General features: G+C 41.8%; 1 protein-coding gene across 2 annotated transcripts in view; it reads left to right on the plus strand.

Moving 5' to 3' along the window:
* The window catches only part of SLC22A23 (solute carrier family 22 member 23), a 117,360-nt gene that overhangs the window by 22,281 nt on the left and 70,456 nt on the right, over positions 1-24,623 (plus strand). For both annotated transcript variants that reach the window (XM_065052506.1, XM_065052507.1), the window contains exon 3: positions 2,163-2,317. In XM_065052506.1, coding sequence (XP_064908578.1) covers positions 2,163-2,317 — 155 coding nt within the window. The remainder of the gene's footprint in view (positions 1-2,162; positions 2,318-24,623) is intronic.

Below are 24,623 nucleotides of genomic sequence, written 5' to 3' on the forward strand. Positions count from 1 at the left end.
GTGTCTTTTCACCATGAGCTCCACAGCTGCCCATCTTCCAGTGAGCTGGGTTTGTGTGCTGGTTGAAATCAGTCTGATTTGGCCTTACTGTCTTTGGCTTGCACGTTGTTATTTTCTGTTTTAAAAATATTGAATGGCTAATGCCAACAAGTTAAATCTCTGACGTGCCCCACAAGTGATGCTGCAGCTGAAAAAAAATAGTAAACCTGTCCTCATGCAAAGAGCCTTGACTTTACATTCTTAGGTGTGGCTTTGAAAGAGCATGAATGATGATATTTTCTCAAAAACATGGTTCTTTACCTGGTGAGCCAATTTTGCACATAGAGACGAGTTATTGTTTATGACAGAGTTGCGCAAGTCTGGCTGCTGGAATAAAGCCAGCACACCAGAAAGAAAAGTAACAGCGATTATATACAAGATCTAATCACTACATTCACACCCTAAAGGGCCTATTGGTTGCATTATCATTTTAGCATATGATGAGCAATGCTTGGCTAAAGGACACTTTATCCAACATTCTCGAGGTGCGTGTTGAAACAAGACTCAACTAATTGTGCAGGCTTCAGAATGTCTAAAGCTGCAAGGTCAGTGGTCTGTGTAGTTTCTGACTAGGTGTTTTGCAAGTCACTCTTGTTAGAGGAGCCGACTGACCTAAAACTGAAAGGATTTACATATCTTTAGGTTAGCAATTGCCAATAGGATTAATCCCTTTTAATAATGACTACAGTGACACATATACTGGTGCATTCTTCCAGTTCCCAAAAATGTAAAAAAATATAATGATATCTCTCCTTTTTGGCCCTTAACCCTAGATTTTATAGATCTCCTTCCATTTTAAGCAAAGCAAAATTGAAAGTTGTAATTTTGAATGCGTATATGTAACATACTTTATAGCTACTGCTAACAATCAAATAGAAGCACTTCAGCATGTGAAAGTGGACTAAGTTGTGAGATTTAAATGTTCTTTATTGTGCTGACATTCAACCTGATGGGTGGCTTGCAGCTGCCAGACTGCTTTGAATGGGTCTGTGAAATCTGCCTACAAAAAGCAAGTTCATATATTCTTTGTGGAAGTGGCATATGGAGCTGACTAAAAGCAATCCTCAGTTCCCCTGGAAAACTTGTGGGAGTTGACAAGCTGAAAATTTTTGGAAATCTCCACATAATGATCCAATTCTTGCTTAAAAATAGCCGTGTTTTCTGGTATTTCGTATAGTTCTCCTTGCACGGAAAGGAGGGGGAAGGGAAATTATAAACACTAAGCATATGAGTAAGAGATGTAAAAATCTCATGTTCCTTTGACATAAAAGAGCCAAAATCTGCAGTGAGTGCCCTTACTTTTGGTGGTAGCTTGATTTTTCCTCCTCATTGGCACTGCACCAAGACACACGCAACTACAGATTGCAGCTGCAAAGTGGGGCAGCAAATCCCTGCACCCACATTGCCAGTAATCATTTTTGGAGTTGTTCCTTCCTCACCCTCCAGTCAGGCTGGTGTTGCAGGTCTCTGCAGGAGAGACTTGGAGCTCACAGTTTTCCTGTCAGGGTTACTATTGGCTCTCTAAGCCTCAGTGAAGTGACATGAGTCCTGTTTTGTGCTCAGTCCTTGTTTATTAGGTTTGCCCTTGTCAACGAGGCCAAGAAATGCAGTTTTTTGAGCCAGCTCCTCTTGCAGATGAGGCTGAAAAGCACATGTCTGTTGGGAAGAGAGGACCTCTGCAGTAAATTTTGTGGCTGTAAGCTATAGAGAAATAATAATAATATAACATTCCATATAACATCATACACTCTCCCGTGTTACTACAGAAAGCCTTGAGAAGTTGCTTGTAGTCTCCAAGGGACTTGTTTATGGTCTTATGGTAGTTCCTAGATGTTTCCTTGTTCATCTTCAGTGTTTTGAAAATGATGGTTAAACCAAGCAGTAATACCATGTGCTGTCTCTGCTTAATCCCATCTGAAATGAATTCATCAATGCAAAGCTATCTTGAGGAATCTTGGGTTTTAGTAAGCAGAAAAAAAATGAGAAGAATGGAACAAGCATTTTAAATGGGTGGCAATATTTGAAGTCATTGCATAACTTGTTCCCCTCTCTGCCAGTTGTAATGATCTAGCATTATGTCCTCCTGGCTTTTAACACAGTTTCTCCATACTTCTTATTTTTAGGGTTGGTCGACGGCCTGTGCTGCTCTTCTCTGTCATATTCATCTTGGTATTTGGACTGACTGTGGCACTCTCAGTGAACGTGACCATGTTCAGCACACTCAGGTTTTTTGAGGGGTTTTGCCTGGCTGGAATAGTCCTCTCCCTATACGCACTGCGTGAGTATGCCTTCATCACCCATCCAAATGTGTCTTTATCAAGTACATGGTTTGCTGTTCTCTGGCTTCCTACTTTCATCCAAACAGATCAAACCAGAATCATATGGACTGAAAAAGCTTTAGCCTAAATTTTGGTAAGAAGGTGGGGATTATGTAGCTGTCTCTTTAGGTTGCCACAGAGCAGTCTGTGAAGCTGTTTAGAGAGCTCATTTTTAGAGAGTTATAAGTTGGTTTGGGTTTGCTTGTTGTTATTTAAACCTGGAAGTCATCTGTGTCATAGCCATAATGTGTGGAGTGGATTTTACCTTGCAATATTGAGCTCAGTAGGAGACTCCCCAGTTTTGCTTGCCTCAAGCAGGACACATTCTGGCACTTTTTCAAAAATTCCTCTGTTACTTGCAGCAAGAGATCCTGTGTCCCTGAAAAATATGTGAGAAGAGCGTGAAGTACTTTTATAAAGAGATTCTTTTGCTGTTATTATTGTGGTGGTGGTGTTTTTGTCTATTTGACTGGGAAAAAAATAACCAAGAGAAACCTGAGAGAAATCTCGTAAGAAATGTCTACACACTCATATCTGGGGTGACTGTAGCCAGAACATTAGAAACTCCCTTTTAGAGGCCTTGCCTTCAGAGAGTACATGTGTAATACGTAATCTTTGTCCTTTGGACATGCTCTAGAGAGCTCTGCTGCTGCTTCCTTGGCTTTTTGTAATTATAAGGTAGTACTGCACCAGCTGAGGAAAACAAAATTTCCCCTTCTTTATGATGGCTCTGGAAAAGTATTATCTAACCATATCCTGGAAGTTGCCATACAGATCTTCATGGATTTTTATTTACTTCCTATCACAGATGGTATCTAACCCATCAAGACTTAGCACACTATTGTTACTTTTCATGGAGTGTTTCGTAGTATTGAGTTCCACAGTTTTTGTTTTGTTTTTGGTCTGTGTCAAGAGGAAAGAAACCCAACTAGAGTGTACAAGAGTTTGTTCTGTATTGCAGTTTTTCATTATGACTGATATGGTACCCAAGATACGCTTCTTTTTTTTTGTCTTCTCTTGCTTTTGGTCATGTAAACTCTAGTGTGAGTTTTTCACCAAAAAAAAAACTCACCAAAACTACCGCTGGAGTCATTACACTTTTACTGGGAAGTGTTTTAATCTGTGTAGTTCCCATGGGAGGGGCTTCAGCCATTACCAGTATGACATTCAGCTGGAAATTCGGTTTATTGGGATTTTTCCTAGCCCAGTGCAGTATGCTAGTTTTTCTTGGCTGGTGGGGTTTTTTAACTTTTAAGAGAGTCATTGCAACTGAAGATTTTTAACGAGGAAATACCATCTAACTAAACGTTTCATTATGGACCTTGTGAGATCAGAGCAAGAGAGTATCTGTGTCATCTTACACCAGAAAATAGCTGCCAGCCAAGGCTTTAATTCAGCAAATGGGTGAACCTGCTTAGTTTGTGCTCTTCTTGATCCAGAGCAAGGATTTGAGTCTGATTTCCAGGTGCATACCCCCTGTAACTCAAGTGTTTGCTATAACCACTGCTGTCTTGATTAACAATGCATTAATTGGGTAGGTGTTAGGAGAGATCTGGGTGAAATTAGTTGCAGCCTCAACATCAGTGTACTTCTGTGGAAGTAAGAAAATGTGAAAGATGCAGCACCTGCACCTCTGGTAAACCTTTTGACCTTCTGGCTAAGGAGGTGAGGGGAGTGGATTTTTCTGCATTAAATATTTTCCATTGAACAAAAAAAAAATTGTCATCTTGGTGTAGAGTAGTGGGAGAGGCCTAATCCCTAAAGTCTTAAGAGAGTGGGAAGAACAGGGTTTTTTCATTTGGGGGTTTAGTATTCATAATCTGTTAGGCTTCGCCTTAATTTAAATTTATTCTTTTTCCCCTTCTGATAGAGTCCATAGCATGCTGTTGCACTCCTTTGTACATTCATCTTTTGCTTCATAGCCCCTCTTCCCTTTCTCTTAATGGTCTTGATTTCTTCCCTGGAGGTTTGTTGCCCCTGAATTCCCTGCTGGCTGCCCTAAGCAGAACAATACAAAGTGGAAAGTTTGCTCTGCAAGCCACAGTCATTAGCTGAGGTTTTCGAAGCTACTGCGCAGAAGCAAATTGTATAGGCTTGCATAGCCTGCAAAAGTAATTAGCCTGCCATAGGGATCCTTTTACACTGTGGTGAGCTTGCTAGTTGTGCTTGAATTTATGGCCTGCCTAAGGGAAATGGTAAATAACAGTCCTGGGAGTGGGAAGAGCACTGAAGTGCTGTCTGTAAAATGCAGAGCTGCCAATGTTCAGTTGCCCTCCCCATTCAGACTGCACTCTTCTTTATAGCCTAATGCGGTTTCCTACCTGTCTGCCCCGAGGTTCAAAGTGAGTCACGGGACAAGCCTTGTCATCTGTGGAGGGCCAGCCCTCAGCCCAAACCACCTGTGCTCCTCTGTAGGCTTTCCTCAGTGTTGTAGTGAGCTAGCTTCTTGTGGCATCCAAGTACAGCCTCTTGCCTGGAGCTGCTTGGGACTTGTCTAAAGAAACTGCTTTTGGATGTTGATTTGTTAAACTGAAAAGTTTTCCTGCAGCTGCTGTAGTTTTGTTTGAAAAAGATGTCTCAGGTGAAATTTCTAGTGAACCTTGAGGAAGAGACAGGTATTGTACGGGTGATGGTGCTTGCTATGAAGGAGAGAAGCAGAGGAGAAATGAAGCTGGGTCTTTCTCCTGGATGCTCTGCGTCATTGCATCATCTAGGGGAATGGAAGGCAGTGAATCCTTTTCTACTGAGCAACCACATGCGGCTTTGAAAGGCTGTTGTTTTGTGCTGATGTAGAGGTAAGGAGCTTCTACCATCTTCCAGGAGTGGTTTCCTGCCCAGTACCAACCTTCAGTGGGTTCCTGTGCTCCTGAGCAGCTGGCACACGTGTTGGCTGGTGAGGCACCAGGAAGGTCCTCAGGAGGGTGAAAGTGACTCATGATGTGGCATGCTCAGCAGCCATCTGATGTCAAGAGATGGAGATGCCTGCTGTGATATGCTAGTTAGGTGCACTGCTATTTTTGCTGAGCAGGTTTCTGTAGAAATGGGCTGTTCCTTGTTGGATGAGGGTGCTGGGAGCAGAGGCAAAAACTTGCAGAGAGAGAAAAAAATGTGGAGAGGTGCTAAGGAGCACTGTAGCTGCAATGGTTAGAAGGGGATGTATGGCCTGCTCAGCAGTTAAATGTAAAAAAGAAGATAGTTTGAGGGACTGGAGAAGGACAAGAGGTTGCTTACAAGAGAGCGGGGGATTTTTTTTTTTTCTTGAGGGTGCCTTTTACTCAGTACTTGTTACTGCATGTACATCCAGGGGGGAAGGATGGGCATCCTGCACATGCTGGCTCAGCATGGTTGGATGCACAGTGCTGTAACGGGCTGCCCAGCTGGAGATGAAGAGGTTTGAGTTTACCCATTGGGGTGGAAAGCCCTGCTGTTGCTCCTGTGAGGAGTTTGCTTCAGACAGGCCAAAAGGGAGGGAAGAGGTGGAGGAACCCTTAGCAGGGACACGTGTGCCTGAGTAACGCCTCAGCCAGTGTGTGTGGACTCATACTGCAGGTGAGGTGTGCCACTCTTACTGCAAACAGCTCTGCTTGCTGTTTGCAGCTTGTGTGGGACAAAGTACACTCAGCAAATGCGGAAGTCACAAGAGAAAGCAAATCTGATTATCTCAAGGGTGGGGAGAGTGTTGCTTCTGGGTCACTTTAGTCTCACTGGGGCATTGCCTCAGCCATGACCCCAGGACAGCCATTTCCTGCGTGCTCATGCAGAAAGCCAGATGCTACTGCTGACTCAGCATGGGTCTGTTCCTTAGTGCTTGCTTTCATGAGCTGGCCTGAGCTGATGCAAGAGCTTTCATGATGAGAGCAGGAGTTTCCCCTCCCTGTTCTTAACATCTCCTTTCATGTGCTGCTGCCTAAGCTGAGCTGGTGACAGCATCTGCCTGAGCCTTCTGCGGGGGAAGCCACCTACTTTCCTGCCAGAGAAGACCAAGTGTGCTCTAGTCAGTGGGATGTGCCCTCTGGTCTTGTCCTCTCTTCCTTTGGGAGAACTTCTACTGGGCATTGTGTTCCTCGTGTTGCCTGAGCCTGGGGGATAGGGTGGGAGCATGACTCTGCACCATGCAGGACCAGTTAAGTGCATGAAATGAAGCAAGGGTTCCCTTCCAGCTAATCACATCTGATGCTGCTTCTGTGTCCTCCCCAATGTGTCTGCTTTAGACACTTTCTGGAGTTGAAGATAGGATGGTGGTATTCATTAAACTATTTAAGTGAAAGGAGGGGATGGTAAGAGTTGCACTTTTCTGGCAAATGCTCCTGGCAGGTTTACCTCCTGTTAAAGTGCCATGTGCCATTGCTGATGACTGTACCTGAGCTCAGACAGTACAAGCCATGGGGCAGATTTGCACACGATTGCTGGCTGTTCAGCAGTTTCATGGGTGACTGAACTACACATTACACTGCAAAATTAGAAAGTCTAGACTTGAATGAACCAGTAAACAGGCCCTGGAAATAGCTTTGCTGAAAGGGAGACAACATTTTCTCAGGTTGGAGAAAGGAAGCAGGGATGCCCAGTAGTAGGATGAGTAGGTGGGTATTTTTTCTGTTACACATTTAGGAGAAAAAAGGTAGACACGCTGTTGGAAATCATAGGTTGTGTTTCAAAAGACTGAAGACGCTTGGCAATGGTTTCCAGACTGGTTAAGATGTCCAGCTGTGTTGTATCTTTCTCAGTTATAGCTAGGTCAGTATAACCTGTTGCTCCTGTAAATTGCGCAGGCACTGATCTGAGAGAGGATAGATGTGACTTCTTAAGATCTTTTTTTTTTTTTTTTAAACATGTATCCTGGAAAGCTTAACCAGCGTGCTAGAAAGCTCACTCCAGGCTGAAAAATGAGCAAGTGCCAAAACAGAGCATGGAGGTCTCTGGGTGTTGGGCTGTAGTGATGTCAGAGTTGCAAAATAATTTTGCTTCCAGTCAAGTGTCAAGACAAAAGGTGAGACATCTCTCTTCCCCCAAAGCCCTTCCCCTACCTCTTCCCCTCCCTCCTAGAAGTGTATAGGCTCTGAGATCCTGGAGTGTCCCAAGTTCAGAATTCTCGCCTCCCTTGGAATTTGAATTGTCTAAACAATATAATTGCTTAATTTTTATTTTCCATTTTCCTCTCCTCACGATTCAGTAGCAAGCAAGGCCTCAGCTAGGTGAGGCACTAGAAAACTGGCTCTGAGGTTATTTTGTGTTATCTGAACTGGCTCAATAAAGAACTCTGCAACGCATTCCCAAATCGGAGGATGTGAAAAACATCTGACTGCTTTCCAGTGCATTAACATGTGCTTTAGCTCTGCAGTAACGTGCAGTTCTCTCTGCTGACAGGTCTGTGATAAGATCAAGGTTGTTAAGCCACCTACCTTCTGTTTATGTAACCAGCCTTTCTTTGCTCCGAGTCACTTGATGCAGACCAAGTAGGAGTGATCACAGGGGGTTCCCTGGAACAAAAATCTTACTGGATCACCCTAAAGTGACCATTAATGGTTAAATGCCAAATCTTCATTTAAAGAGCAGCCACAGGCTGGAAACAGCACCACTGCATTTTTAGTAGCTTTGTGTGCAAACTGTTTAAAAAAAAAAAAAAAAAAAAAAAAAAAAAGAATGCAGTAGGAGCACTCCAGCTGCTCAAAGAAAAGGACTGTGCATGCCTTTTATCACATGCCTGAGGGCTCAATTTATGCAAGAGTGGAAAAGGTTATTGGAATTACAGTACTTTCCTTATAAGTATAAATCTTTCTTGTTCTACGTTGCTTCCTGCAGTACAAATTGTGACTCCTCATATAATATATTGGCCTCTTTCTCCCTCAGTACTACCTCTGAATTTCCTTCCCTTTTCTAATAGAGTGGATATGGGCTCTTCTAGGAACATGGTGTCTGCCATTAGGGCATGGGCCATCATCTTTATTTTAACCCCTGCAAACTGTGTTCTGGAGCAGAGGTGCCCTTGAAGCATTCATTGCTAAGGTGTTGTCTTGAATCCTGGAAATCATTTGAGGCATCTTGTTTGAAAATAATTTATACAAAGAATTAAAGTATGCCAAAGGGGAATAAAAGGAGGCTCTTTCTAAAGCTCCTTGGGAGGTTAGAAGATGTTTGGTTAATGCAGAAATTGCAGCAGGATCTAATTTTAATCAGGTTTTTTCCATTTCAGTTGCTGAAAATCTTGTGTGTTACCAATGTGAAAAAAAGCCCAAGGAATTAATTTTATTTGAGGTACTTTTTGTATGACTGGTCAATTGGAATGCAATTAAGATGCAATACTGCAATTGTTATACTTGTGGTGATGACAATCAGATAAGATTAGAGTATACTTGCAATTTCCCCAGCTCAAAACACAGCTTGCATTTATCATTTAGGATGTCTGTCTTTTAATTGTTCCAAGCCAGCTCCAGCAGTTTGAGTATGCTCAGTATGCGAAATCTTACCTCCTGTCACACAAATACTTACAACTGTAACTGTTCAGGATTGAAATTATGTTTTTATGGATTTTATTATTTTTTTTTTTTTTACGTAAGCAGTGTCGAATAGACTCGTATGTCTGCTCAACCCTGTTGTGCCGCTTAGAGCTCACTAATAATGAAAGGAAATGAGAGGGGCTTCTCTGTTCTCCTTCCAAACTCCTGTGCATTATCTCAGCTGCTCACACAACCATGGCTTCAAACCGTAAGGGAGTGTTTAAGACGGGTGTATAGTCAAATCCAGAAAGTTACCTTGTTACCTTTTACTTGCTACTCTTTGACTCCTTTAAAGTGGTGTTAGAGCCCTACTGTAAAAGTAATGTGCACGTTCCCACTGCCTTTTTTTTTTAATTATTATTATTATTTTTATTTTTTTAATTTTATTGTAAGACAGCTGCTAAATGGCTTTTCCTTGCTATGTAGATCCAAGCTAGTGTTCAGTGTTGTGGAGGGTTGCTTGTAGCAAAAGCTTCACATAACGCATGTGTACACATCTGTGCAAGCCTTGTCCAATGTGATTGATGCTGCTATCAGGACATGGGTGGTCTGTATCTCTCAGAGTCCTTCAGCCCTGCTAGCCTCCCCACTGAGAGCAGGTCTCAGTCGTGCTGCCAAGGAGTCCTCCTGGCAGGAGAGTGTTCCACCGCAGTTGTCAGGTCTGCTCATTCTCACCAGCGTATTAAAGCCTTCCCACTATGCCATGCCCAGTGCCTGAGATCCAGCACCTCATTATTTTGGATAGGAAATGGTTACGTACCGTTCAGTTACAAGGGTTTGATAGGGCAGCAGTATTGTGTCACTGGTTGATGTCTGATACTGTTGCAGGTTAATCCCATCCTGCCATGAAGGTTTGGGGATAGTGGTGTGAATGCCAATACCATCTTGGGTTCTATCAGAAATAGTGTGGTTCCCTGTATTCAGTACTGCTGAGACCCCACCTTGAATCCTGTGTTTGGTTTTCACAACAAGAAAGACATTGAGGTACTAGAGAGAGTGCAGAGAAAGGCAATGAGGCTGGTGAAGGGTATGGAGCACAAGTCTGATGAGGAGCGGCTGAGGGAACTGGGGCTGTTTAGCCTGGAGAAAAGGAGGCTGAGGGAAGACCCAATTGCTGTCTACAACTACCTGAAAGGAGGTTGTAGTATGGAGGGTGTTGGTCTTTTCTCTCAAGTAGTAAGTGATAGGACAAGAAGAAATGGTGTCAAGTTGTGTCAGTGAAGGTTTAGATTAGATATTAGGAAAGAATTCTTGACAGAAAGCATTGTCAGGCGTTGAAACAGGCTGCCCAGGGAAGCAGTGGAGTCACCATCACTGGAGGTGTTTGGATGACCTGTAGACGAGATTCTCAGGGATGTGGTTTAGAGGTGGACTTGGTAATGTTAGGTTGACAGTTGGACTTGGTGATGTTAAAGGTCTTTTCAACCAAAACGATTCTGTGACTCTCTGACATAAATCCTATACTGCTTAGTGTACTGCCTTACTGTTTTTTAGCTGTCCTGTTCCTCAGCTGTGTCTTTACACTTGGTGTAACTTGAACACTGGTAGAACTAGTGTTGGAAATAAGATGGGCATCAAGGAGCTCCGGAGTTCCCCTTAAAAGTAGTCAGCATACAGGGCTGGGGTTTTACTTCCTTTTTCTGCCTGTCCCTACAGGTTAGCTCATCAGGCAAATGCAAGTCAAATTATCATGGCAACAGGAGGTGCTTAGAGGAGAAAGCATGTGTATGAGGAAGGTGGATTTAGAACTTATGTGTAGTGACTTGAGTATTCAAGTCCAGCAACAAATGTCAGCACACAAATTCACATAAATATTTATGTGCCTTTCAAGAGGAACCATAATTTAACAAGACTTGCCAAATTTCCATCCCCAGTCATGCAGACATAACTCCTGTTTTCTTGCTTACAAATAACATAACTCTGTGGGATTTTTACTAGTTCAAGTTAATTAAATTTCACTCAAAGCATGAAATTTGAAGGCAGCGTTCATTGCAGTATTTCTACAAATGTGTATTACTTAGATACAATAAGAAGTTCACTTTTGCTTTAATTTGTTTTATTTTTTGCCTATCTACAGAATTTAATGATACATCCTGTACCAGTGCTCATATCACTCATTTTGCTTTTTTAAAGAAAACTGCTTGAAGTTGCATTGCAGATGAATTTGTTTATAAATCATATGCTGCAATTACTGATGGACCTAAAACTATGAGCTATGTTTTTGTCTTTTGAGAACATCTGGTCCCTTCTTAAATGAATTGTACATGCACTTGCATAGTTTTTGGAGATAAGTTGAGACATAAGTGCTTGTTAGTATCTTGAAAACTTGTTTGCTCGCATTCTTTGAATTCTGGTTATGGTATGAGTTGTGAGAGAAGTCATCAGTTTACTGAAGTCTACTGAATGATGTGCAAATCTTTGCAAGCACTATTCCAGTTTTGCACATATGAGCTGTATGTGTGCTTTAGTCACCCATACATTCAGTAAGGAATCTTTCAACTATCTTCAATTCAGTCTTGGTAATAAAACAGGTAGCATTTTAGAGAAAAAGGGTGTTTGAAGAAGCCTCCATGGCTTGAAAACATGGCACTTCCTTGATGAATGCTGTCTGTGCTGAACTGTGCCTTTCTGGGTGATTTCCCCAGCTCCTGGATGCTGCAGAATCCCTCTCAAACAGGCTTGTGTTTGGAGGAATTCTGGCCAGACTAACTATTCTCGTGGCTTCTCCTTCCAGTTCTGTGTTCTATTCCTGTGGCAGAGATCACCCTTTTGTACAGCAAACTATTAGTTCTTACACTGATGCGTCAGTCCTCTCCCATACAGTCAAGCATTAAAGTGCAAATACATCTCCATCAGTGGCTTACCTCACGTAGTCAATATATTAGGTTAAGGACATGCATTTCATTCTCCTGTTGTTTAGTCTCTGAGGAAAATCTCTGGCAGAAGCAGCAGTGGAGTGCAATGTTTGCTTGTGCCTTGGCCAGCTGGAGCTGTGAGGAAGTGCCTTGGTGTGGTGGAAGAGGACAAGCTCTCTGTGCTGTGAGCTGTGATTAATAATTCTGTTAAAAATGCAGACTGAAAGATATGTGTGCCCCGATACTAAGGCATGGGGAAATTCCTGTACCTACCATCTGTTATCCAAACACTTGAGACTAATTCTGTGGAGAAACAAGGAGGGCAGTTTCTCCATGAAGCGCTAAGTTCGATAGATAGTTAAGCACACGGACCAGGGATCATTGTCTAAAATAAATAAATTAATGAATCCCCAGAGTTTTCTGCTTGATGTGAAACTGCTGTCCAGAAGTAACAAAGTGCTGCTCTGTCAGCTCCTCTTTAAGGGCTTTCTCTAGTTCCAGTGTTGCTTCCACCCTGACTTCAGTCCTGTACTGGTAGGCAGTGTAGCTGTCTCCTGGCTAGAGCTGTTCTGCCTCGGAGCACTCACTTTACAGCTTTATAAGGTAAGTCAAAAGAAAGAAAAGTAACAAAAAAACATACAGGAACCAGAATCAATAATGTGGTGAAGCAAAAAGCAATATAAGGGAAGAAATGTTTTTCTTATTATAGTAAATAAAAATGGACTGAAGGCAGGGAAGAAAAACAAGAGCAACTTAAGCTACTTCTACTGTTATACAATCTTTTTATGTGGTGAAACTGCAACCAGCATTCCTAAAAAAAAAAAAAAAACCAAAACAACAGCAACAACAACAACAACAAAAAATAATTTTGTTTCATTTATAGCTTTGACTTTGAAATGGGGTTTTTACCTATATCTTGACTGACTTGTTTTTCAAGATGCAAACCCAAATCTGTGTTTATAGGAAGCTTGAGGAAAATTAAAGAGCTTTTTAGTTATAGATCTCTGCTTTGAACATTAAATAAATAAAGCTGTCAGTGTTAGTCATTTGTTGGAAAAAATGGCTTCTCTTGTATCTGTACAGCAGAAGAAACCAAATTACTACACTCCAAAGCTTTGGAATTTGGGCAGAAGCTTTGATTATATCAACCTAGACTCTACCCATATGAGTCTTTTCAGACGTCATGAGTGAGTTTAGAGTTGTGAATCAGCCTGAAGTGTTGTCCCATCATGCTTATTTTTTTCTTTAGTGTCTGTGCTAACTCTGGAAGAAAATATGCAGAGTTCAATCTGCATCTTGTAAACTTTTAACTTTTTTAGGAAGACAAACTTCGCCCTTTTTGAGTGTAACATAAGTATTTATGCGGGTGCCTTTCCTCCCTTCTGAGCTTCTCTTTAATGGTGGTCTTTGACTGAGGGCCAGTGCTTCACATGGGTCTAGGGTCAGTAATGTGTGACAAAGCAGAGAAAAAGAATAGCCGATGCATGACTCAAAGAGGGAAAATGAAGAAAATAGAATATACAATATGTACTGCAGCTGCCTCTTCTCTCTTGCTGCTGATAAGAGAGAATGTGACAGATATTCTTCTAAAATAAGAAATCTGATCCTATCCAACGAAGAATAATAGCAGTAATTAAAGATTTCATATTCTAGTTATTTTGGAAACAAAACCACGGCCAGACAAAGCCAGCAGTATGTCTTGCTAGCTTGTGTGAATCTGAGCAGGACTGCTGTCTCGGTGCTGTACTTTGCTGGGATCCTGGCTGACAGTTCTCAGCGCCTGGTGGGACTTCCACTGGGCCTTTTTCTTGTTAGGACAGCCTTGTGTATGACTTCTGATTAGGAAACATTTACCCATAGTTTCTGTCCCTCCTTCAGGCCACTAATACATGTCCTGCTTGCCCAGTGTCCCTTGGCTACAAGCCAACAGCTGCAGCGTGGCTCTGCTTGCAGCAGTGCAGTGCAGGTGGAATACCTCACAGACATGGACTTCTCGGAGAAGTAACCCACCTGCCTATCCAAGCGGGAAAGGGCTTTTTATATCCTTTCTGCCCTGATTGCTGGGAGTAGTTAAAATCCCAAAATGACAGTGTAGGAACTGGCTGAGGCTTTTGCCCTGCAGGAGAATCTGACAGCAGCTCAGGGACAGCCTAAGTTGATGCGGCTCTGCCTGCTCTGGGTCTGCCCATCCTTCCCTGGCTGATGTTTCCCACCTACTGCTGGCCCCACAGTGAACTGACCCAAGGGTGTAAACCAGCAGAAAACTATTGATTTTTTTGTTGTTGTTGTTGTTGTTGTTGTTTAGTTTTAAGTCACTTTTCCCCAGGCTTTCTACCTGCAGCAGCTCACTGCAGGGGTGGGATGAGCATGGGCAGACAAAGGAGAGCAGGAGCAGATGACTGGGGAGTCAAGGAAAGAGGAGGGACTGCAGGAGCCACGATACAAATTTGACTTGCTGTAGTGCCCTGCTGCAAACGCAGTTGAAGAGCCCTTGTGTCTTGTTTGTAGTGCAGATGAATCAATTCTTGCTAGCTTATTGCAACAACCTTAAGTCAGGAAAATCTCTTGGTGAAAATAGACTAGGCTGTTACAAGCCGCTGTGAAGCTTGTTTTTTTTCAGTGCAGGTCATTCTTGAACATGGGATTTAAAACTTCTTTCTTGCTGGCTTTTTCAAGATTAGACAGTGTTTAATTGCCTCTTGGCAGAGACAGCAGGTCTAATATATTTAGAAACTTACGTCTCGGACAGGTTGATGTTTCCTCCTAGGATAGCTGTCTTTGTTTGAAGTAGTAGCAGATGGAAGTCCTTCCACTGCTTCTAGGCACTGACAAGCTTGTCTTGGAAAAGAGTGGATAAACTGGCAGTAGAGAAAATTATTCTTAAAAAATAATTTATAGAGATCTGTATAGCTTTAACTTTATTTACTTTACTTCAGCTTTCAGAATGATGATACCCTGTTTGGATTTACTTAAAACTTTTGAAGCTCACTTGGAGAGCCAAATATGATCAGGTCTTGGTTATGAGATTTTCTACATTTCTGGCTGGCTTGTCTTAGCAACATCCAAATTAATGAATAAATAGAAGCCTCCAGTCTGCTGATGACAACAAATAATCTGTGATTCAGAGTAAAACATCTTGATCATGGACTTGGCAGTCCTAAACCTTCAGGAGCAGAAATACAGACCATTGCTCTGATATTACAGTACTGGAAAGACCAGGTTTCTTTGAAAATGTCATTTTGTTGCTGTCCAGTTAGTTTTGCTTCAGCAAGTTTTACCCTTTAAGGAGACTAGATTTTACTTTTGGCTTTAGGATAAAAAAAGGTTAGGACTTGAACTGAGGGGCAAAGATGAGGATGTTTGTGTTGAGGATAAAGATGCTGAAAGATGCTCGCTGCACTGAATTGTCTGACCAGTTTGTATGACCTTGGGCTTCCCCTTTGAGCATTTGCAAAATCTTTGGGATTATCATAGCATCTGGGATTTTGATTATGGGTTTTGTGTGTTTTGTAGTTGGTTTTTGGTGGTGTGTTTGTGGTTTTTGTTTCATTGGTTTACTAGTATTATTTATTTTATTTTAATTTGTGCTTGCTTAATTAATTTTGGTTGCCACGTAGGTGGCTGCCTGAGAATGTCAGGCTACAGCACGTCCATCTCTGTTTTAAAATATTATACTGTGTAAAGTAGGAAAGTACAAAGGGAAGGTTCTGCATTTATGTGTCTACGATTCAGCTGTGTCTCTCATTTGTTTTGTTATAAATGGTCGTACTGAAAAGAGTGAGTTTCACTTTCTCAGCACTGGAAGGGAATAGAGCTTATGAGCCACCTATGAGAAAGTTTGCTACAACACTTGCCATAATGTATTAAGAGAATTCACTAAGAATTGTAAGTTTTATATGAAAACAAGTTTGTCACGATGATTCTGAATTGGGAATAGTGGTTTCCAAAATATTATGCACAATTCTAATTTCAAATAATAGAATTTTAGTGACTTAAATTTAAGGTGCTACTGTAAGAGAGTTAAATGTCAAACAAAAAAAATGTACATTGTGGGTTTGTTTGTAGCTTTTTTTTTTAATATTGCATTGCAGTTGTGCAGTGTGCAATAGGTATGAAATGGTCCTGTTTGGACGTAGACCTTGAGACAATTTCAAATAAGGCATTCAGCATAAAATGCATTAGATTTGATTTTGCTTACAATCTAAGTGTGCAATTTTTATATGTTTGAGAAACCTAAGTATACAAGCTGACAAAGCTTTCATTTTCCATTTGTTCTGCAAACTGGTGGATCGGGACAGGACTAGGATGTGGCTGACAAAGCTGTTCCGGGTTGTCTGTACCTGAAGAGGCTGGCATTGGCATGGGGTGCTGTGAGTGTGGTGTGGGGCTGAGGGCCAGCAGAGCCACTGCCCATGTGTCTAATATCCCCTCCTTAGAGTACTGATGTTTTCCTGGTGGTCTTTAAGGAAAAGTTTTACTGCATGGCACCTATGCTGCAGCTGCGATCCCAGTAAGATACTGATGTTCAGTAATTGTTGGATAGGGTGTTCCCGTGGTGTTTGCACTCATGTAGTTCCCATTAACGCCTAATGTGAAGCCTAGGGGAATAACTCAGTAGCTCCTGCTGCTGGAAGGAGCAGCCCTGCTCACCTGCATCCCTCTTGCTGCTTGCTTTCTTCTGGCTTTGAAATTTGTATCATCCTCTTCAGCCACTGAATCCAGCTAACAAACAAACAAAAATTCTGTTTTCTTTGCTGAGCTGATTTTCTGCTCTTCCAGTGAAATATCCAGTTATGGAACAAACAGATGCAAATGTTCGAGGTAAGTGTCAGGGGAGGTGAGAAATGTAGGAAGGTGGGCTTTCGTCATGGGGAGGTAAAGAGCTTCCTGACCAGCACTATCTCATGAAACTATAGAGCAAAGGTGTGGCTTCACATTACAGCCCTTGAACAGCACAGCCAGATTCAGAAGTTTCTGCCACATGTTGCCACCTTCTGAAGTTTTCTGATCTAGCTGGTTTTGTAACTGCACAACTGTGAAAGGTGATGTGATTTAAACAAAAAAATTGAAAACTGCCTCTTAAAATATTGCTCCCACCCTAGCACTACCAGTTAATTGCTCTGCTTTTTAACAGATCCACCTAGGAATATTGTGTGATTGCATCAGCAGTTGAATTGATACAGATGAGGAAAACATAATGCATAGCATGTTCTTTCCTTCTCACACCACATCATCATGTGTGTTTAGGATGAACTGTATGTAGATAAGTTTCTCAGGTACTGCAGAGTATGCTTCAGATGGAGCAAAATCAAAGGAGAGGAAGTCAGAGCATCATCCTGTGAGTAAAATTGAATTCTTGAAGTATAAAATTTTGTAATGGCAGCATGCAACCTTGTCTGACATGGTTACAGTCTTTGGACCCCACTAAAGAATGTTAAAGAAACAAGTGACAAATGGTTGTATGTGGGTTCCAGCTGAGCTGGCCACCCTCCCATGGAAAGGTCAGGGAGAGTAAAAGACTCTTTCACTCAACTGTTTTTAATGGCAAGTAAAGGTCTTTTTTCATTTGGAGTTCTGAAATATTAGCAGCAGACCTAGCAAAGATGGATGGCAGCAAATGGGTAAAAGAATGTGATGAAGCACTAGATGGAAAGCATGGCATGTTGGGGCATATGACTTAGAGGAGGAGAAGATTGACTAAAAACATACACATTTCTTCTTTGAAGACTGTATTGTGTCAGAATAGAAACTGTCTACAGAAAATGCTTGACTTTGCTGACATCTCCCTGTTTTGGGGAAACTGTAAATGGGTTTGTTCTGGGTCAAACTTAATATCTCTGTTCTCTGGCAATAATGTGCTTTAGAATGCTATGTGTGTTTTATTCCTCATGCCTGGATTCCTGTATCATACATTTCCACTACAGTATCTTTCCTTGCCAGACTAGTCTGTTGTATCATGGGAATCCTTAAGCAACCAGGACAGATTAGGTGAAAGCAGATGTCAAAATATTAAAATTTTTCATGGGATAGAAACTCCCCATCCCACGCAAACATCATATATAACCTATTGGCATAGTTTCCTGTGCAATACCTTTATTTGTCTTCCTTCGTATCAAGTTCTTAATGTCCTGAGACTGACTCATAGAAAATGCTGACTGAGCACAGTCTAGAATGGCCTGAAATATTCAGTGATGCTTGTGTGCTGCATGGGTGTGCCGTGGGAGAGGCAGTTGCTCCCAAAGTCTGCAGAAGTTAGTATCACAGTGCTTATTTGCACGTGATAACCCAGTGACTATTCTTTCCTCCATTGATTTCAACTGGGATAACTGAGGATGGCAATCCGAAGCCTTTGGATGTTAAGTCAGAGCTTTTCTTTGAAAGTCCTGGTAAACCTTTTAGCTTCAGAGTCAAAGGCAAGAAGTACAAGGCCACCCTGTTCCTGCTGTTGTGGTCAGCATTAGAATCTGCCATTCCAGAGAGAAATGAATTCCCAAGTGCTGGGTTGTGGGCTTTTTCTCTTTTTTTGTTGGCATAATTTTTGTGGGGCTCAGAAGGACTTCATCTTTCTGTGAACCGTATACCAAAGGTAGCATGTTGAAGAAGAACAATGAAAGACTGGCAGACTTTGCAAACTTTGTTATCAGTGTGATGATAAAAATGTTGTGAGATTGGGTGCTAGACCTACAAGGAGATAACACAGGCTTTTTAATTCTGGTATGCTTAAGTGCTTGACTCTTTTGCAATGTTAATACATTGCATATGACATAGGAGGAGACCACTTCTGTTTATGTGAATGATCTCTTAGGTTGTCTCAAGGGTGAGAAATGCCTTACTATGGCATCAAGTAGTTTCTGTGTGGACTTGAAGCCTCTGATTGAAATGACAGAGATCTGTAGGATGAGCGTTAATGCATCGGTAGGCTGGCCGCTGTCATATTCGTTGCCTGGCTTCTGGCAGGACTAGGCACTCTGGCAGTGGTTGTGGTGCTGGGGTGAGGGACAGGGAGGAAGCAAGCCATGCCTTTAGGAATATCTGCTTACAAAATAACTGCAGAAAATGGACTTGCACCCCAAAATTTTGTGTAAAGCCATTGTGAGAGAACGTACCACTGCCTCTGTTTGAGGCAGTGTACTGTACACTGCCCAGCTGGTGGGGACACACATGCTCATGTGCACCTGCATGACATGAATGTTTATGATAGCCACAAACTAATGAAATGTGACTGGAAAGCACTGAGGGGGTATGGGCGGGTTGCGGAGGTGGTGTTTTGAGCACTGGTCCAGGCTGTGGTCTGTCTCATGCTTTCCTAAAGTAGCATACATTTTTGTTTTCTAGTTTGTTATCTTAACAAAGGATCACATAAATTGTTTACATGTGTGTGGACTTTCTGTTATAAAATTGTAATAATAAACACAATGGCAAAATCAAAAATCTTAAACTATTTGTTAATGTAGTTCTTTAATTTGCAAGTTGGAATGCAAAATATAGTTATTTTTTAACTTGGGAAACTTTTTTTGTTTAAAAGAGAATAGGAAAAGAGGGTTAAGTCTAAAATGGTGCTGTTACCTTCAGGTGTCTCAGTGTGGGAAAGGATTATGGGATGCAGTGCAGTATGCAAATCACTTTTGATGTCAATGCTCCTCACCTGAGCAAATGCATATAATGTTGTGTGTGTGTGTGTGTCTGCCTTTCTATTGATCCTGACTTCCTGTCAGTGCCACTAATAGCTTTTGCTTGTTTGGAAACAGGCCTGGGTTGAATTCCCCTGCCACACCAGTGTGATCTGTCCCTGAAATGTCCTCCACCCCAGCAGTCACCACCTCTCCCTAGAGCACTGAGGGTGCCCGAGGCAGCAGCTGGTATTAGCATTGCTCACTGTGTTTGGTTTCTTCGTTGACACAGCCTCTTAATGAAACACCTGAAGAGTGTTAACTAGTCTCACTTGGGTGTTTGGCTGTTGCCTCCCTGGAGACCAGAGGGAAGTTCTGCTTGTATCTTGAGGATGCTGTGAACCAGAGATATCGTTTGCATGCAGCTACCACTTCTTTCTTCATGTAATTTTATAATTCAGTACCTGTAAGGATAGCAAATTGGAAGTGAAACTGGCACAACCAGAATTAAATGTATGTGGCCCTTGCTCCCTCAGGCAGCACTTTGACATAGGAGGGACACTTTAGAGATGCATATTGAAATTTATTTCATCTTTCTGCCCCATTAAACAAGCAATTGGTTTTCAACAGCAGTTCACAGATGAATCTGAGTCAAAACAGGCTGATTAACTAACTGGAGGACAGCCAGCTTGGCAATTGTTTGTCATCTCCTGTTTAATACTCACAGTGTATAGTGATACACACATCAGGGACTTAAAGCTTCTCCCCTCAAGAGACAATGCAGTAAATTAGTCTGTTGAAACTGCTGAGATCCCAGCCTGCCTACCAACTTCTCCATTAACTAAGTTAAATACTGCTAGATGGAGTTTATCAACTTGATGCACAGCCACTGCTGAAAGGCTTTATTTTTGCTTTTTTTTTTTTGTGTTTTGTATCTGTAAATGAGTGGTTTGGATTTCAGTTGGGTTGAATGTGCTGAGATGAATCTTAATTCCTGTCAGTTAATAACAACAATTCCTCATTCAATCACAGAATATGCTCTGCTGGTCTGCTCTCTGGTTACTCACAGGTCTAGGTGATCTTTGAATGTATGTCAGCAGTGGACTTTTTTTTTCCAAAAAGTTAGGATGTCCTGGGGGCACATATGCCCATCTCTATTCTGAATATCTGAATTTGGGTGATTCTAGTGACTAACCTGACTTCTGAAAGGCAAAGGTGTTAAGGAGTGTCCAAAGCCTCACAGATCTTTAATCTCCTGGTATTTGTCATCCTGATTATTTTTAAAGGAAAAATAGATGTATTTAAAAGCTCTTAATCATTGTGCTGATCCCTCTTTTGTTTTGTTGGTGAGTGAAGCAAACATGCTCTAGTTTTTTGGGGGCTGAGAGGGGAAAAGATAGAAGGAATAGAGGAAGCTGCTAGTACTGTGTACAGGGCACCTCTTACTTGTATTTTCTATTTCTCTTCCTTCTTAAAAAGGAAAGTTAATGAAAATGGCAGAGTTTAAATAGCTGTGTTGCAACCCACAGGGAGAGGGGAGTGAGTCTACAATTTAAAGTACAAGGTTATTGGAGCACTTATCTACCTATAATATAGGTATATGTTTCTGAACTACTGAATATTTTTATAGCTGCTGCTTTAATAATTAATCTGCCTTTTGGAAGCTGCAGGCTTTTTATCTAGGATTAATGTACTCTTAATATCCTTGTGTCTACCACCTCATCCTGAAAATGAGTGATAGCACAAGAATCTGCTACAGGGGGCTTGTTCCATCTTTGACCACATTCTTCACCATGAGGATAGTGATGCACTGGAACAGTTTGCCCAGAGAAGAAGCCCCATCCCTGGAAGTGTTCAAGGTCAGGTTCAACAGGGCTTTGGGCAACCTACTGTAGTGGAAGGTGTCCCTGCCCATGGCAGAGGGACTGGAACTAGATGGTCTTTAAGGTCCCTTCTAACCCAAACTATTCTATGATTCTATGCTCATATATCTTCACAGAAAGTGTTTTCAATCCCTCTCTGCCAGGTTCAGACATAAAATCTCCGGTTCTGCTCTGCAGATCTTTCACGTTATCTAGGAGGGCTGGTCCGTTAACAACTAGCAACAGTAAATGGCAGCTTTCTCTAAACTAGGCTATGAAAGAAGGCCTATGCAAGTTGCATGCCTGTTTCTGGCTAGGAGTGGAGAAACTCTAACCCTTACAGAACAGATCTTGCTGCCTAGAGTACGAGCTCTTTCCCTGGTGTAGAAGGCTGAGTCAGGCTCTGTTCAAGGCCTTCTTGCTCTTTCTTGAGAGAAACCTTGCCTGAGGAGGTGTTACTCAGATCTGTCAGCAGGCAATGCAGGTTGTCGATGCGTTTGTGTTTTGTGTTTTTCTTGTTCTATCTTGTTGGTGTAGAAAGGTGACAAATCAGCATGTAATGTCTGCCACAGTGAAAGTGGTGTGAAGCAGGGTGCTCGGTTGCTCCTGTTTTTTCCCCAAGACCCTGTTAGGCTTCTTGGTGTTATTCTCTGAAATGAGGAGCTCTTGCTTTTTTTCAGGTGGGAGAATCAATGTAGTGTGCAGTGCTTTGCCTTGTTCACCCTTCTGCTTTCCATTAAATACAACAGATGCCCACCTATTGTATAATCTGGCTCCAAGGTGTGGTTGATGAGGAAGAGTCTCCATCTATATGTTGTACATAATGATGGGCAAGATGGGGCAAGGGCAAGCATCTCTTATGCTTGAAATTTAGGTAATGGTTGAACTCGATGATCTTAAGGGTCTCCTCTAACTAAAATGATTCTATGATTCTAAGACACATTGGGTTGGTGGATTTATGATCACTGTGTTGAAGGGGAGAAGGGAAGCAAGATTGGAACATTGATTAATAGAAGTGTGGAGGGTGGCAGAGGCAACACATTCATCCATCAAGGTAGCTTTTGTGCCTTCAAGAAGGAAGCGTCTTGCTGAAGACAAGGGCTTCGGGTCAGCAAATTAACAATTAATCCAAGGTCTCCTAACTATGGATGGAGGGATCCTCCTAGGATGGGTTTTGTGGGAGGGTGGAGGAAGCAGAAGAATTAAAATGGGAGCTGGAGAAGCTGCATCTGTACACTGGAGAGAGGGAAGGACAAGAAAACTCCTAGTAGAAAGGAGTAATAATAGGATTCTGACTTTTAAGAACTTAGATCTAAAACAAAAGGAGCAGAAAGAGCGAGACAAAAAGGTGAAGAACCTTACTTTCTAACAAGACATGTTTCCAGCTAGTATATTGAGTGAGTTATTGGCCAATACAAGCCCTTTGAATCGATCCCCTCCCTGCTCCATTTGTATTTAATTTTTTCATATATGTAGAGCTTAAATTCTAAGGTCTCTTCAGCATCACCAGTGACATCTAAATAGGTCTTCTTTAGTGGGTGGTGGTTTTGTTTGTTTACTCTTCCTTTTTATAGCAGCCCATGCAGTTAAGATTACACAATATTTGCCTTCATGGCTGAAACCCTGTCCTAACCCAGGTTTCCAGAGGCAAAAGGTAATGTTTTTCTGCCTCACTGGGCTGTTTTTACTTCATTCTTCAAAGTCTCCAAACAAGGTTGTCCAAGTTGTCTAGAAGTAACAGAACAGCTCAGTTGTGTGGCTACTGCCCAGCCTCGCTGGTGAGAGGGTGTGTGTTTCTGAATCAGCAAAGAAAATTGGTGAAATGCTCCTTTACTCCCTGTGGTGCTGTTGGTAACTGCATGCATGATGATACTGGCTAGAACTGACGGCTAGTAGAAAAAACAGTATTTGTCAATCTGGTGCGCTTTTTTGGTAATTTCTGTCAGTGTGCAGCAAAACATCCACTAATAAGGCAAGGGTGCCCCATCAGAACAAAGGAAGAAAGTATGCCATTCCCATGGTGATCATAGAAATACAAGGCTCTTCATTGTATTTTAACTGTATTTGAACACACAAATTTCTAGGGTTACTGAGGTCTACAATTTAGCTATAGCAGTGCCACTATACCAGTGACATTCTGAGCCGAGATGCTGCCTTTTTCTTATAAAGCCATATGGATTTTACTTCAGAAACAAAATACTTATTTTATTCTCTTAAAATTTAGCTTCATCTATGGGATAGTTATGTAAAACAAAAACAAAGCCAAAAAATCTTAGTAGTTGTGTTGGTGATATGAAAATCACAGTTGAGTTGTGTTGGTGATATGAGAAACTGAACTGAATAGCACAAACTCGGCTACTCTTCCTTCCAGGAACTGAAGAGCATGAGTTAGTGCCAGGATTAGACATAACCTCTCTTAGGGAGGCAGTTTTATCTACAGGGGTCTACCATGCACAGATTCATGAGAAGTTTATTTTGATACACACACTGTTTTTCCTTATGCTGCCCTGGCTGTAGCCCATCCACATTGCAGGGGTAATAAACTGCCCTCTTGCTTCCCTTCCAATTCGAGTCAGTTTATCTGTTCTCCCTGGCTCCTCCACATGCCCCACCTAACTGACTATTGTCTGTAATTACTGTTTGAGCTGTTCTCAGCTTATAGCTATTTATTTGTCTTGGAAAGCAGCCAGTGTTTTCCATGGGATTATTTCTCTTTGTTAAAGTTGTTATAGTCATGATGATTTAGGCAAAGCAATGCAACTGTTGATTTTGGGGCAACAAAGGCTAATTCAAGGCTCAGAAACTGTGATTTACAGCCCAGAAGAGTGCACCGCTCCATGTATTGGAGATAGTAAGTGCTATCTCTTGCATATATACACCTAATGTTTTGCCCTCTTTGAAAATGAGAGGATTTTTTCTTGCAGAGATCCGTAGTGTATTGGGATAATAGAGCATGCTCTAGGATGTGTTCTTACTAGTTTTTGGTTAACTACCAGCAGAACAGAGCAAAGCAAGATTTTGCCAGGTGGGAGTGCAAAACTAGTGTAGAAGGAGAACCCTCACCAGTCTGGAAATGGCAGATTTATGGACATGGGACAACTTTCAGTCAGTACCAGCATGGGCAGATCTAATTAAGGGCATCTCAGCGGACCATGTTTGTTTCTCAGTTCACTGCAGTGGCTGTTTCAATTAGCTTTCTCACTTGTATTGGAACTGTCCTGGAGTGTCATGTGTGCAGGTGACAAACTTTGTTTCTTCTGAGATAATAGTTTTGTTTATTTGAGGCCAAAGGAGATCAGGAAGCCACATTAATTTAGTGTGGGTTTCATCTGTGATGTTTCTCGTGTTGGTTTTTGTTGTTTTTTGTTTTTCCATAGTAAAAGCTGCTAAAGTGTGGAAAAGAGTCTTGGTGACCTCATAATTGAAGAAAATGAGACTGCTTATT

This window comes from Columba livia, chromosome 2 (genome assembly GCF_036013475.1).
Source record: "Columba livia isolate bColLiv1 breed racing homer chromosome 2, bColLiv1.pat.W.v2, whole genome shotgun sequence".
Taxonomy (NCBI): Eukaryota; Metazoa; Chordata; class Aves; order Columbiformes; family Columbidae; genus Columba; species Columba livia.